The 15,817-nt window shown below is 42.2% G+C and overlaps 2 protein-coding genes across 3 annotated transcripts; both read right to left on the bottom strand.

The window, feature by feature from the left end:
- Positions 1-624: 624 nt before the first annotated feature.
- Positions 625-4,960, bottom strand: CHCHD2 (coiled-coil-helix-coiled-coil-helix domain containing 2). Its single transcript, XM_019719097.2, has 4 exons — positions 4,819-4,960; positions 2,728-2,977; positions 1,790-1,949; positions 625-930 (listed from the first exon to the last, which is right to left on the bottom strand). Exons 1-4 carry the CDS (start codon positions 4,866-4,868, stop codon positions 920-922), a joined length of 471 nt encoding a protein of 156 aa, XP_019574656.1. The 5' UTR covers positions 4,869-4,960; the 3' UTR covers positions 625-919.
- Positions 4,916-11,846, bottom strand: NUPR2 (nuclear protein 2, transcriptional regulator). Of its 2 annotated transcripts, none has more exons than XM_074328494.1 (2): positions 11,469-11,846; positions 4,916-5,054 (listed from the first exon to the last, which is right to left on the bottom strand). In XM_074328494.1, the coding sequence occupies exon 1, from the start codon at positions 11,754-11,756 to the stop codon at positions 11,475-11,477; it is 282 nt and encodes a 93-aa protein (XP_074184595.1). In that variant the 5' UTR covers positions 11,757-11,846; the 3' UTR covers positions 4,916-5,054; positions 11,469-11,474. The 2 variants fall into 2 exon arrangements, with proteins under 2 accessions (XP_074184595.1, XP_019574662.1); XM_019719103.2 differs by lacking the exon at positions 4,916-5,054 and adding an exon at positions 10,790-10,996 and having other exon boundaries at positions 11,469-11,844.
- Between the last annotated feature and the right edge of the window lie 3,971 nt (positions 11,847-15,817).

Raw genomic sequence — 15,817 nt, 5'->3', positions numbered from 1 at the left:
TGTAGACTGGAGGCCAACTCCTACGAAGTTAACGACATTTTCAGTTCTTTGAAGGTTTGGAGCTTGGTTCATTAAGAAAAACAAAAAAAAAAACGATGCACCTCAGTTGAGTCCATCTCCTCAGAACTGCAGCTAGCCCCAGTCTGTCAGGAAGAGGACACTACAACACCCTAGGAGAAAACACCATCAGGGGGACTGCCTGTATTAACAGAACGGTTTTCATCTCTGATCAACTAACTGGATATTCTAGGAAAACAGTGACACGTTGTGAAGATCTGGCCACAGGGAACCCATTTCATGTATCACTCACCTGATTAGAACAATTAATATTTTAAAGTTTTCGGTTACTGCTCGGTTTACTGAACACTGGCTCCAAAGGCCTGTAGTATCTGGTACCTTTTGAATGAACAGCATGTTTGCTAGTGAGCTACTGTTTACGTGGCTATATCTCTACAAAAATCCTCAGACAACTCTCCCGGAGGCTCTGGTGGATAGTAACATCCAGGGACTATAAACCAGATAAACTTAAAGACATGTTGAGACAATTGTGTTCATCTGCAAAATGCATTATGTTCAGCATGTGTATACCATATATATTTATGACCGTGAACTTATGAGACACCATTTTGGAAGAAAATCACTTTATTCTAATTGATTCACAAACAATAACATCATAAAAGCTTGTATAAGGAGGCCACACAAACATTTGCTCAGCCTCAAACTCATTATCATCTCAATTAACTTCTGTACAGTTACAAACACCCTGTCCATTGCAATTCTGTGGCAAGGAAGCTATTAATGCTGGAGGAGAGGTTTAACTGGTGGTTTTATACTTTACACTTTCAGTAGCACTTATATTTTTATACTAAATTAACATGGTCATGAGAGATGAGTTTCCATATCTTCAATTTGAACTTCATTAGGCTAATCCTGCAAACAAAAAAGGTACATTAGAGGAGCATTTCCTGTATATTCCTAACAAAACAGAAACCCTATCAATTACGAGAGGGAAAAAGCACAGGGTTATTCGTTTCTTTCACAAGTTATTGAAGGCATCCTGCAACCAACAAAACTTCATCTCTGCACTTGTCACAACTTAGAAAAGACAGGGCACATGTACTAAGACAGGGACAGAGTCCTGACACAGAAATACAGCCACTTTGGTACGAGATGTAGCTACATCAAAGAATTCTGATAAACTTGGACATGCATCTCTTACTTTCATGGTTCAACCACCTGATAGGATTAACTTCTCCCCTATGTCCTACCAAAATGAATGTGGGAAAATGAAAATAAGCATTTTAATAGATGGTGAATTCTTAGGTTGATAGGAGGAAATTACGTGAAGACAAGTCGACATTTTGGAGAGCCTAAATCTCAGTGTTCCACTGAGATTTAAAAAAACTTGTCTCTCTCAAATGAGGCGTGTAGAACGACAACATTATCAGAGTCTCTGTGCACTCCTGGACTTTGGTAAAAACGGAATTTTATATTCATAACCTTAAGTCTAGATCACTCACATACAGTTAACCACCATTAAGATCTGGCACACTGATCTATACCTACTTAAGGAAGAATCAGATTCAGAACTGGTAAAATATTAAGTAATGACTAGAAACCTCTGGACTAACTTCTTGTTATAAGTTAGATTTTTTTTTTAGAGTAATTTTAATAAAATCTCCTCTAACTTGTCAGTTTGATTTATTAAACAGACTCCCTACAGGGCCCAGAAGTACCATTAAATGAATAAGCACATGAAAGTTCAATCATGGACTGATATATCACCTACCATTTGCAAATCTGCACTGTTTCAGCACCTCGCTGAAACCCTCACAAAGTTTCAGGTCACCCTGGTTCTGGGCACACTCCAAAAATTGTTTCATCTCATAGTGGCATGGGCCAAACTGCTGCTGCTGCTGCTGGTATGCCGGCTGGATTCCCTGAGGCTCCTGCAAAGGCAGAACATATAGGACCATTTAGAAAGAAAAGCATATTTATACCTGAACAAAGAACAGTATCCATTGTCTTTGAGGTTAACTGGGGAAAGAGAGCTAAACCCAGATGTAAATTAAAGTTTCCATCCAATAACATGGAAAGTGAAAAATTTTCAAGGCAGAAAATGAACTTTAACAATTCCAGATACGATCAGAAAGATTCAAGAACAGAGATGCAAATAAAGTGAAATGGTTACCTGGGCATTTAAAGATGTGATTCAGTGAAGTTTCATGGAGAAAAAAAATGGGACTGTTACAGAAAAATGGATGGATGGATGAAGAGTTTCAAGTACACCAGAAATGCAACAGAATACACACCCATGCTCAGTAGAGAAGAAAATTCACATACCTCAGAAAGAGGGCAGTGGCAAATGTCAGGTAAGAGATCAGAAAGCAAAGAGCTAGTAAAGAGATTTTTTGAACACTTAACTAAGATTGAGACTGAATTAGACAAAATATTTAAAGTAAGGGGAAAATGGCTGTTTTACAGGTTGAATCAGGTTACAACACTGCAATTCTGCTCCTTTGGAAGAAATATAATTTGTATAGTCCTTGCTGATACTGGCCTAAGGTACTAACTCAACTGCCAAATGTGGCTTTTGATAAAACATTTTCTGTTAACAGCACTCTAGCTTCTAAGATTACAGACAGTTCTTACACATATGGAACTTACAAATAACTAGGTTTTCTCATAAAATACACCACTGAAGGGAAACACTGGACAAAATCTTACCTGGTAAGTGATGTCAGGCCTTGCGGGCTCAGCATTACTTCCTCCACTGAAGCCCCCAGTGATGGCATGACCTAATGTGTGGCCAACAGCAGAGCCCACAGCCACACCAGCCGCAGTGGTTGCCATTTGGGCCATCAGACCTGGCTGCCGGGGTGCCGGAGCAGGTGAGCCAACAGCAAATGGTGCAGCTGCTGCTGGAGGCTGAGCTGCTGGCGCTGGCCTGGGCACAGGTCTCATCTGAGGTGCCCGGCTGTGAAAGAAAAGAACAAAAAGTATGAAGTTCCCACTTCTAACCAGGTCTAGAAATTGTCAACTTAAAATAAATTTGTGGGGCAGCTGGATGGCTCAGTTGGTTAGAGCGTGAGCTCTTAACAAGGTTGCTGGTTCAATTCCTGCATGGGATGGTGGACTGTGCCCCCTGCAACTAAAGACTGAAAATGGCAATTGGACTTGGAGCTGAGCTGCGCCCTCCACAACTAGATTGAAGGACGACTTGGAGCTCATGGGCCCTGGAGAAACACACTATTTCCCAATATTCCCCAATAAAAATTAAAAACAAAACAAAACAAAAACTTGTATATTACAATAAACCTCAGGATTTTCATTTTAAATTATTAAACACAAATACTATACACATACAAGAAAACTTTACAGAACACAATTCCCTGTACTATTGTATTGCATAACTTTATCTCTTTAACCTTTTGTTAAGGTTGTAATCACCAACTATAAACTATTTTTTCCTGCTCTTTTGCAACCATTTCCATATAGTCACACAGCCCACAGTACCTTTAAAGAACACAGTTACTCCATTACTTCATAAAAATTGTAAAATATTAAGAGGTTAAAATATCCTTACAGAATTCTCCACGTGGTATTAAATGTTAAGGAAAAAATATCAAGAGAGGGAGAGCATGTTGTGGGATGTCACAATTTTAGGATAGTCAAGAGAAATCTCCCTGAGCTGGTAACATCTGAATGAAGGCCTGCAGATAGTCATCTGGGGAAACAATCTAGTCCAATTCCTTCATTTTACGGATGGAACACTGAAGACCAGTAACTGGAAGTGACTTGCCTGAACTGTTATACCAAAATTAATTTCGATTCTTTCCCGTCTGTAGGGCATTTGGATGCTTTCAACAATTTCACTAATATGTCCAGTCCTGCTTTAAAAATCTTCACCTATATTATCCTCCCTCTGCCTATTTTTCACATTGTTTGCTTGGGTGCTCTTCACCCAAATAAGGGGGGTGAAAAGTTTATAACTTCATCTAGAGTAACTTTATAAAATGTGGTCTGCTGTCCTTTGGATAGAAGTTTCTTTCCATAAGCGAACCCATTCCCTACACTGCTAGCACACCGAACACAATTCATCTTAGTCCAGAAAAGCAATGTGGTACTATACTAAATGTACTATACTTGGTCATCTAAAAACTAGGGTCTGAGATCTGGCTTTCCTCTTACTGGAGACATGGCCGTTTAGACAAGACACTTATTCTGAGTCTCCAGTTTCTTTATTTCTGTAAAATAGGAATAACATCGATCTCTAGGGTTATCATGAGGTAACTGGAAGTACTTTTTAAAAGTACTTCATTAACTAGAAAATGTCATGTACACGTGCACAAATGTACACATACGGCCTTAGTGACCGTGTTCCCTACTATACCCAACCCCTGGAACACTCACTGCTCATGGCAGGTGCTCAAAGATTATTCACTGAATTGAAATTCGATCATTTTCCCGATTATATTACCCTTCTTCTACATTTTCTTTGGTACTTTTGACGTTTCAGCGGTTTACACTTACAAAACGTCCACTTCTTTTTACAACTTGACTGTTGCAACTTAAAATGAGCTATGAGGTATTTTAAGCAATAATTCATGGGCATTAGAAAGTTTGCCACTAACGGGAAATCTAGCCAAGGCCCGTTTACAAAGTGCTTGCGACGGGCGGAGAATGGTCCACGCCGCGTCGGCCTTCAGACGCCCTAGTCGCGGCCTCCGCCAGCTTCCGCCCCGCCGCGCCGAACGCCTAGCGCGGCCTCCCTGCGTCACGGCGCCGGCAGGGCCCCAAACCCCGCGGTGGCCTCACCTGGCCGGAGGGGCTATGCGGGAGGTCCGGCTTCGGCTTCCACGCGGCATCGCAGCTGCGCGACGGCTCGGCGTCTACAAAGTAGAGACTCAGAGGAGAACTCCGCGGCGAACTCGGCGGCTTCCGCTGAACTGGAGAGCGGAAGACAGGGGGCGGGGCTGGCCTCAGCGCGCAACCAATCAGCGCACGGCCAGAGGCCTTCCGTCGTACGATGTCTCCGCGGGTACTGAAGGTCACTGGAATAGCAGAACGACATGTCGGCACGTTGTCGTAAACAGTTGGTGACAGGAGCTGGGCGTCCCGGCTGTTTAGAAAACCGGAAGTGCTTGCGGATTCCCGGCAAACCATTCGTCCGAACCTAGCATGAGTCAGAACTGCTAGCAGTGTGCTTCCTAGAGCAGAAGGACCGTCGCTGCTTCCTTCAAACATTTGTGTTAACATGTTAGGTCAAATGCAACTTTGAGAGTCAGATCTCTGGCGTAATTACTACTGGACCTGCCGCAAGTTGCTTATTTGGATAAATTTTTTTTTTGAGACACAGCGCGCACGTAATCTGAACTGAAGGAAGGACGTTGAAAACTACTCAGGGAACTTCAGTTCTGTTTATTTTCCTTCTCTTGGATCTAGTCAACAAAAGTTAAATTGAGGCAGTAATAGGGCCTTACATTTATGTATTACTATACATTTTCACCCCCCATTCCGTGTATATTATAGAATTTCTGCCTATAATTGGGATAGTATTCATTCACTGATACCTAAACAAAAATGTTCTGAATGATATACAAGTGCTAGCTAGGTTCTGGAAATATAGCACCAAATAAAACGAGGCTATTCTTTCAAGGTTCAAATTCAGGGAGGGGAGACACAACGCCTATATAAATCAGGTGATGGTGACATGAAGCAACAAACAGCAGGGTAAGAGAGATAGGAAGTTAGGTGAGAGAGAACAGGACTCTTTGAAGACGCGTTTCAACAGTCCTTGAAGTGGGGAAGCAAGCCCATGTGTTTATCAAGAGTAAGAGCATTTCAGGCAGAGGGAACAACTGCAAAGGGCCCAAGGGTCTGTTTTAATACTAGTTAGTGTGAAATGCTTTTAACAGTAACATTTTAGAGCTTCTTTAGAGCAGTAGGGGAAAAGTTGACTAGTGGCATTTCATGGGAGGCTTCATGAGAAGGTCCTTGGGGATGAGGTGGGATTTATGGAGGAGAGAAAGCAGAGGTGGAACCTCCATTTCTACTTGGATGTTCATCAGAAATTTCCTCCTTCTACTAGAGGTAGCAGAGTTTAATACAGCCTTTTCAGCAACAGCAGATGTTTGTGGAACTGAGGGGTAAATAATGCAAAAACTTTTCGTGAAAAACAAAGTTTTATTTTCCCAGGACTTCTTAAAGAAAGGTTTATAAGTGATAAGACTTTATAAATACTTGCCTTTGGATCATTTATAAGCAGAGATGGAGAAAAGGAATCTTATAAAGGATGCCTTGGCACAAGAGCTTAGAGGGAGTAGAACTTTGGACAATCAAGACAGACAGGCATCCAGACCAGAACAGAGACCATTTTAATCATATTTGGCTAAGCATTAATTCCTAAATTGAAGAGAGAATATTAGATGTTTGTACAATATTATTTTGTGATACTAAAAGATTGGAAACAACCTAAATTTCTATTAGTAGAATACCGGTTTAAAAATTATGCACATTCACACAATATGTGGCTATAAAAAAGAATAAAGAAGCTTCTCTATGTATTGATGTGAAATGATTTCCAAAATAAACTATCAGGGGGGAAAGCAAGGGGCAGAATTGAGTATAGTGTGCTATTATTTGTGTAAAATAGAAAAGACCATATTGCATATGCATAAAATCACTGCAGCTGGTAACACTGCTTGCCTTCAGGCAATAGGACTGAGTGGCTGTGGCACAGGGGTGGGACTTTTAATGATAACATGGTCTGTCTTTTGGATTTTGAAAGAGTTAATGTATTCCTGTTACTCAAAACCAAATTAAGAACATGTAAAAGGTTAATTAAAACTAGTAACAACAAAAAAAGTGGGAACTGAAAATAAATACCACATTCTGCTACATATCATTTGTAGTTCACTGGAGAGATGTGCTGAATGAAATTCACTCTTTAGTAAAATTTATGTAACTTCTCATTCTATAGTGATTTCAGTCATTCTCAACAAATTTTCTTATGGTGACCAAAATTTGAACAAGAAACTCTTACAGGCATAATTACAGATATTTGACACAGACATTTGGCTAAACAGACTCTTGATAATTGCATTAAAAATTCTACTCAAATTAGGCAGTAGATAACAGAAGTTTAAAATTGTACAAAGCCTGTTCCAGAAATTTCATGTCTAGGAATTTAAGAAACAGTCATGTACAAGTATGTGGAAATAAACTATAAAGATGTTCAACAAAATGTATAAAGTAGGAAAAACCTGTAAACAACCTAAGCGTCCTACAATATAGACTTACTTAAATAAGTTATGATACACACATATGATAAGATGCTGTGCGGCCATTTAAATGTTATGAAAGAATATTTGGCATGAAAGGTATTTTTCACAATATGTTAAATGAAAGAGCACTTTACAAAATAGTATACATAATATGTTCATATTTTGAGAACACTTATATATTTTAAAGACTAGCATTATATATACCCAAGGAGTGACATTAGCCATTGGGTAGTGATTTCTTCCTTTTTTTAACTTCGTCCATATTTTCCAACTTTCCTACAATGAACATACTTACAAAAATTAAACATACCATGGTGGTTTAAAATATGTCTACAAATTGACTTTCCTTTCAAAAGGTGGAGCTTGATTCCTCTCCCTTTGAGTGGATTTAAAAAAGCAGAGACTAGGTCATAAAAGGTACTGTGGCTTCCTCCTTGCTTACTCTCTCAGATCACTTACTCTGGGGAAAGTCAGCTGTCACATCATGAGGACACTCACTCAGCCTAATGGAGGATCTCATGTGGCAAAAAAGTGAAGCCTTCTGCCAGCAGACATCTGAGTAAGCACCATCTTGGAAGTAGCCTTCCAATGATTGTAGTCTTAGCCAACAGTCTGACTGCAACCTCATGAGAGACACTGAGCTAGAACCATCCAGTTGAGCCACTTGTGAATTCCTGACCTACAAAAACTGAGATAATAAGTATTTGTTGTTTTAAGCCACTAGGTTTTGGAGTAATTTATTACACAGCAATAGTAACTAATACATGATTTCTACAATCACTATATTTAAATTGTAAAAGTTTTAGTATCTAAAATAAGCAAAATCTAGTTAGAACATGTTACAGAGTTGCTTTAACATGGCTTATATCTGTCTAAGTATGCTGTACTTTACAACAGGAATTTTTTGTTGGGGGGGGGTAGGGGAACAGGACTTTATTGGGGAACAGTGTGTACTTCCAGGACTTTTATTTTCCAAGTCAAGTTGTTGTCCTTTCAATCTTAGCTGTGGAGGGTGCTGTTCAGCTTCAAGTTGTTGTCCTTTCAGTCTTAGTTGTGCAGGGCACAGCTCAGCTCTAGGTCCAGTTGCCGTTGCTAGTTGCAGGGGGTGCAGCCCACCATCCCTTGTGGGAGTCGAACCGGCAACCTTGTGGTTGAGAGGACGCGCTCCAACCAACTGAGCCATCTGGGAGCTCAGCAGCAGCTCAGCTCAAGGTGCCGTGTTCAATCTTAGTTGCAGGGGGTGGAGCCCACCATCTCTTGTGGGACTCAAGGAGTTGAACTGGCAACCTTGTGGTTGAGAGCCCACTGGCCCATGTGGGAATCGAACCGGCAGCCTTCAGAGTTAGGAGCATGGAGCTCCAACTGCCTGAGCAACAGGGCCGGCCCCTACAGCAGGAATTTTATAGGAACTGAGATGTTTCAGACATTAAGGTTCTTACACTGTTTTTTGTTTGTTTTGGATAACTAAAATATACTTATAACAGTGCCTTGCACTTATCAGACAAAAAGAATGAATGAATGCTTTTAACTGTTCACCTAAAAGTACAAAATGCTATATGAACAAGTAGTTAAGTGATATTTATATGAAGTTCTATAGGACTTCAAAGGAATTCAACGTGGATGAAGGCTTCTGGAAGAAAGTGCCACTTAATAAGTATAGGTGGAATTAGTTTCAGGATTCAAATTATAAAGGGGGAAAGGGCATGCTAAATAGGACAGCACAGATTCAAATGAAGAAGCATAATTATGGTGAGTTTAGAGGACGAAAGACCAATGTCAAGAACCAGTGTATTTTTGGAAGTTGTAGGTCAAAACTTAAGAAAATCCAATAGATGATTCCAATATAAGGAATATAGGCTTTTACCCTATAAGGTTAGAGAAGTCATTGAGGGTTTTATATGATAAAATGGTCTTCAGGTAGATTAATCTAGACATACTGTCTGAGACATAGCAGAGGGACACTAGGGGTAAGGAAAAAAGTCCTGAAGGCTAAGACAGTGGCAGTGGAAACATTACTAATTATTTGAGTGACTATTATATACCGACACTAAGAGCTTTACATACATTATTCCATTTATGCCTTACAAGAACTCTTAAAATAGGTACTGTATTATCCCCATTTTTCTAGGTAAAGAAACATGCTTAGAGTTTAAGCAAATTGCCCAAGTCAATAGAGTTGTTTGACTCCAAAGCCAGGACTCCTACCATACCACACTGCCTGGATCTTGGGAGAGATTTTAAAGGAATTAGACGCAGTGATTGAAATCATTTAAGACTTTGTGACTAGAGAGAAAGGAAAGGAGGGTAAGCTTAAAAATAGTTACCATTTATTGAATACCTATTATGTGCTCTTAACTGTGTCAGATGTTTTATATATTTTATCTGTAATCCACAGTTTGGCAAGATAATCCAATATTATTCCCATCTTAACAAGTGAGAAACCTGAAGCTTGGTGGAACTTGAAAGGAGTTATCACTCAGAAGTTTGTTGACAGCCAGAGCAATGAAGAGACATAGCTGGGATTAAAATTTGGGGTGCTCCTTCCAGTACACCACCCTTTTCTCCTAACCAAGGATTCACCACTGGATGCAGACTAAAGATAAAGGAAAACTACCCTGCCATATTCTGCATAATTTTTTAACTAAAACTCAACTCTTGTTCTTGGACATGGAGTTTGTGGGAGGTTCTGAACCACAGATCATTGTCTACAGTTGAGGAAAGCTGTGATACCGGAAGGAGTGAATGCTTCATTGTACCTGTTATGCTGGTTTTCTTGTTTTTTTTCCCCTTCTTCCACCTCTTCCCACTCTGGTTCAAGCCCCTGTTTCTCAGTCAAGTTGTGTAGGACACAGCTCCCTGGCCCATGCTGGTATTATGAGCCTTGCACTCCACCTGACTAAGGCAGTGGGTCACCAGTCGAAGGTCTGCAGCTCAGAGCAGCTCGCTGCTGGCTGCTCACAATGGCTGCCAGCCACTCACACTGGCCACTGGCCGCTCATGGCAGCACACAGTAGCCCAGCTCCAGGGAGAGTCATTGTTCACAATCTTAGCTATAGAGGGCGAGTTCACTGGCCCTTGTGGGAATCGAACTGGAGACCTGGCTTTAGGAACATGGCGCTCCAATCACCTAAGCCACGGAGCGAGCCCTATGCTGGTCTTCTTTCTAACCAGCTGTGTGACCTCTGGAAAGTAATGTGAACTCTCTGAGCCTCAAGAATCCCCTTTATAAAATGGCACAACAGCCTCTACCTCAAAAGGATTGTCATAGGATCAGTAGTGTCGAGAACCTAGGAACTAAGTTCAACAGACACTATTATTTAAAATATTCCTATTTTGACAAACATATTAAACCTACACAGTAGTCTCTGACACTTGGGTTGAAATCTTGTATAAATTCCTTTGTTCTCTCATTCATCTTTGTGACCTCTTCTTCACACATTTGAAAACAACTCAAATATTTGTGGACTTGAAAAGTTATAATTAAAAACAAAAACCCAGAAGAGTTAAAATGCCATTCTTGCTGTTTCTTTTAATTAAAAACCCTAAAAAGGCATACCCACTTGGATGTTACAATTAACAGTCATTAAGGAAGACACTGCAGGAGAGTGATGTGGAAAAGAAATTGTTGACCAACACGGATTCTCTCCCCCTTAGAACTACAGTTACGGCGGGAGTCAGCGAAAATACTTTTATCAGGTCTTTTGGGTATCCTGTAGAAAATCAGACAAAAACAAGTCAGGTATTCTCTTTAGTCCGAGCATAAGCACTGGAAGTAAATTCCTCACTTGTATTTTTTAAAAAGGTATTTCCCAGCGCCTTCTCTACCCAACTGCAGAATTCCAACAGGTATAGTTTTCCACCATTCCAACCACAGTCAGGAGATAAGCTGAGGGCGGGAATCCAGCTATGACTACCGTCATAGCCGGACAATCAGCTCTAATGCGTCTTTTGGAGCAAAAATTAATACAAGACTATAAGACCCGATCTTATATTAATTTTTGCTCCAAAAGACGCATTAGAGCTGATTGTCCGGGTAAACGGAGTAGCTAACACGGGACTGCCTCAAATGGGGGCGACTGTGCCCGGGTGAAATAGCAGGAGAACTACGGGAGCGAAGCCCAGGGGTGGCCCACGGTGCTCACGCGGCTACCCACGGCCCTGACCGGTCGCGGCCGTACGCACCAGCGTTCAGGTGAGGCGAGAGCGCGGCCGGGGCTGCTGCTGGCGCTGGCGACGCTTGCGCTGGCCGTTGAGGAGCTTCTGTGCGATTTTGCGCTCGTGGCCACCAGGCACTGGCCAATTGGTGCGGAGTTCCCGCTCGCGCCGAGTCCGGCCCTTACTGCGCCCAGCACCGCAGGCCGGGAAGTCACACAGGTAATCGACGCAGTCGTACAGCTCCTCTTCTGAGCTCACCGCCTCCGGCCGCGGCGGTTGGGCCTGAGCCTGGGTCCTAGGAATGGCCAGGTCCATTGCGCCAGGCAGCCCCGCGGCCCGCCCGCGCGCTGGCGGACGCCTGTGGATGGCCTCTGCCCTGTCCCGCACTACAATTGGCTCCGTCAGAGGGGGCGGAGCCTAATCCTGACGTCACAGAGCCGGGGTCTTGCCCGCGCGAGGCTTCTGCACTCGGTTGCTAGGAACCGTGACTTCCTTTCCAGGGCACTTGTGCCACCGGCCGAGAAGGCAAAATCTGACTGAGCACTTCAGTGTTTATGGCGGCCAGAAATGGGAAACTATCCAGGTGTCTAACAGTGAGGGACTGCTTAAAGAAAATGTAGGGCTGTGCATTCCTCCAGAGGACTTTTATCAGCAATAAACATTTTGTTACTATTTGATGACATGAGAAAGGGCTCAATAATGATGTAAACCGAAGAATTCGCTTCTGAAGACATGCCCGTAGTAGCCCAGTAACGTATTTTTAAAACACATCTGTTTATGAAAGACTGAAAGGAAATCCATCATAACTCTAAAAGTATTTCTGGCTGGTAGAGCTATACATTAGTTCTTTTTCCTTTTCTCAAGTCCATGTTTTTGATAAGGAGTAGGTGTTAATTGTATTAAGAGCCATTAAGAAGGAAAAGTCACCCTGACTGCTGCAAGAACCAGAACCGCGCAATTTCGGACTGTCCGTGGGTGCCCACGACCTGGCTCAGGAGGCATAAGTGTGACAACTTTATGGCGCCAGCAGTTTGGGATGAGGGGGGAAGAGTCTGAGAAGCTCAGTTGGGAAACCAGCAGGAGTCCAGCATCCCACTGGCTGCGCCTGGCCCGCCATCATGGGGGACGGTCCTCCATCAGAGCAGCAGAGAGGAAGCTGAACAGAGCTCAGAAAAGGTCAGTTTTACGTCTTGGTGTAGAATTAACCCCTGGTCGTTCGCAGAATGTAAAAATAATTTACGAGACTACAAAAGTAAGCACAGATATATTGAAAGTCAAAAAACGGAAAAAGAGAGTTCTGTTTGGAACTGGCAGAAGTTTGCCAGCGCAGTCTGATGGAGACAGCTGCGGAGACGGGTAAGAGAGAGATACTGGAAAATGGAGTTTAGCCAGGGTAGAGTCTTATGGGGAAGAGCTGCACCCATGAGAAGGAGTGCTGGGGTTTTATATTTTTCCATGCTGGATGTTGGGTGCTTGTCAGCTTGCAGGGGAGTGGGGGAGGGGGCTGCAATCCTGTTCCCATCTATGATGGATGTCAGCTTGTAGGGAATTGCTACTGCAATTGGGAACTGTTCTGTTCCCATCCATGATGGGTGGTTGTTAGGTTGCAGGGGGTTGTCGTTGCAATTGAGAATCGTTCTGTTCTCACCTATGAGGGATGTAAGACACTTGTGAGCTTGCAGGTGCAGTGCTATCCAGGGGACTCAGAGCCCAGTGGTTAACAGTTTAAGCTCATTCCTGTTAGCCCACAAGCTCACTCCTGTTAACTCTTTGCCTGCCCCATCCTGCCAGCTCACAAGCCCTCTGCTGTTAACTCTTTGTCTCATTAGTTTACACCTCTGGAGGTATGCTGCACTGCAGAGTGGGGGTCATTACCGCTTCACCCAGGCTCTGCTGTGATTCCCAGGTCTAATTACTGCTTCCTTAAATGCTGTTCTCAAGGAATTATTTCAAATACTTTTTTCTTGGTTTGGTTTAACTATGTAGATGAAAAAAGGGGTTCTATGAAAATTAACCTCATGGAGTGATCTGATCATAAACTTTTAACTGGCCAGGTCATGGTGAATAGCCATGCCCCAGGCATACAACTTTTTAGTAAAAGTTTTATATTTGCCTTAAGCAAGCCCAGTCAATTGTTTCTGTGCATCTAGGTTAACACAGCTTTGAAATAAGCTGTAACCACCCTCACCAGAGAACATAATTTTAACTATCCTGTAATCCACTCCTTTCCTTTCTTCTCCCACCTCCACGTAACCTTCCTTAAATTCCCTCTTTAATTTCAAATGCATAAAAAAAGAAAAAGAAAAAAAAAAAACTACAAAATTTATTCTCCAGAGTATTTGACATCTTGCTCCTGGACATTTTCATCAGTTTGGCTCAAATAAACTCATAAAAATTCTCTGGATGTTTCTCATCTTGATAAGTAGCACAAATAATTCTCTTGCCACAAGAGTTGCAACTACCACCTTGGGAATTTTTTTTTTATTAGATGGAAAAGAATTCTCTACTTAAATAAAAATTTTAAAAGAGGACTTTGGTATTTGATCTTGCTATGACCAAATTGCCGATTTGAGTTTTTTCTTCTGCACTATGAAGCCTTATCCCTGGTGAGGCATGGCCTACATATTGCCCTCTAAGAGCAATTTTGGTGGTTCCTTAAATTAACAAATCCCAGGAGAGTGTTCTTAATTAAACACCGGAGGGGATTTTCTCTTATACCCACACGTCTTACATCTGCTACTGGGAAAAAGAAACTAATGTTTATCCCTATACCACTCTCGCATATATTATCTCTTTCCAAAAAATCTCTCTAGGCTTTGTCCTTATGAAAATATTCAGACATTCTCAAAAGTGAAAAGAATAGAATGTAAGGGTAAAATTCAGTAAATCAATAACACAGTTGGACTTAGTGAGTTTGCAGTTTGACTCACTGCATAGCTTGCTATTTACCACCTGTAATTAGACTTAGTTTGCAGTTAGATCCATCCTAATATTCAGCTGTTTGCTCTTTGTCTCTCCCCTCACTGATTAACTTAAGAACTCTATTCCCTTTCTCAAGGCTACCCATACCTCGTGAATACATTTAATTAACAAAATCCTAAACAGAAAAGAGCAATTTCTTAATCCTCAGGCGCCCGGACACTGAAATACAACTTACAACTCCCTTGTAGTTTTTACTAGTGATGCATAGTCTCAGGCCGTGGTGGCCGAGTCCGAGTCTGGAGTCCAGAGGTAACATTGTCTTCAAACAGACCAGACCCCAGGAAGGATGTCAGCCCTCAAATCTGCCTGACCGACTCCCCCTTTCCTATATAAGACAATGCTAACCTGGAGTTAGGTGCAGCTTCCACTCTGAGTGTCTGCCATGGCAAACTTCTTTCTGCCAGTATTTCTCTTAACCCTCTGTCACGCGGGGTGACCTGCGGGGTCTCTGCTCCCGCTCCCCACACTAGAATGCAGGATATGGTGAGGCCAAAAAGGAACACCCACGGAGCCATAGGTAGGGGAGTCATATCACTATGGTCTCACTGGAGGCTGGATTCACATGATATGCAACCTGCTGTCCGCTTTTCTGCCAACCGACCGATGACTCTCCTCGAATCTCCTCGACTCAACTCCCCAACATAGCTGCGGCAGTTATGTTAGTGGCCAATGGCTCAATGGTTACAGCTGACAGCCAACTAGCCACAGCTGATGGCCATCTACTACCCGAGCCAGCACCTTTCCACGTGAGGCCGAGAGCCTGGAAACTGCTCTCTGGGGCTCTGTCCCCACACCCTCTGCCCCAGCAACACCCCCCACCCCCACCCCTCGCTGGTACTTCTCTCCTTACTACCTGGCTGCCACTTGCTTCCTAACTTTAATAAAACTTTCTTGCTCTCCCACTTTGTAGAGTCTGTGAATGTTTTCACCTTCTGCGAATAACCAGGGGTTAATTCCACACCAGGAGATAGAACAGTGAATGCCTGTGTCCCATCACATGGATTCAACAATTATCAAGATCCTGTCACATTTGCTTTATGTATTCCATTCTGTTTTCCTCTGTTGTAGCATTTTAGGTAAAATTGCAGACCTTATGTCATTTCACCCTTCTATCTCAACATACAGTTCTAAAAACTAGATGTTGCTTATATAACTACAATGCCATTTTCACATCTGACAAAGTCAACCGGTCCTGTTATTATCTAATACCCAGCTCAGAATCAAATTTCTCTGATTGTCTAAAAGACATCAGAATATGAGGTCTGACAGTTAAGTTCACAGACTTGTTGCAACAATGTTGCTAACCTTTTTTGATATCAGAGGGATTACTCATTATGAATTTTTACCAACTGAACAAACAATTAACCAAGTTTACTATTTGGAAGTGTTGAAAA

Source organism: Rhinolophus sinicus, linkage group LG03 (genome assembly GCF_036562045.2).
Source record: "Rhinolophus sinicus isolate RSC01 linkage group LG03, ASM3656204v1, whole genome shotgun sequence".
Lineage (NCBI taxonomy): Eukaryota > Metazoa > Chordata > Mammalia > Chiroptera > Rhinolophidae > Rhinolophus > Rhinolophus sinicus.
This window is presented reverse-complemented; position numbering and strand designations above follow the sequence as displayed.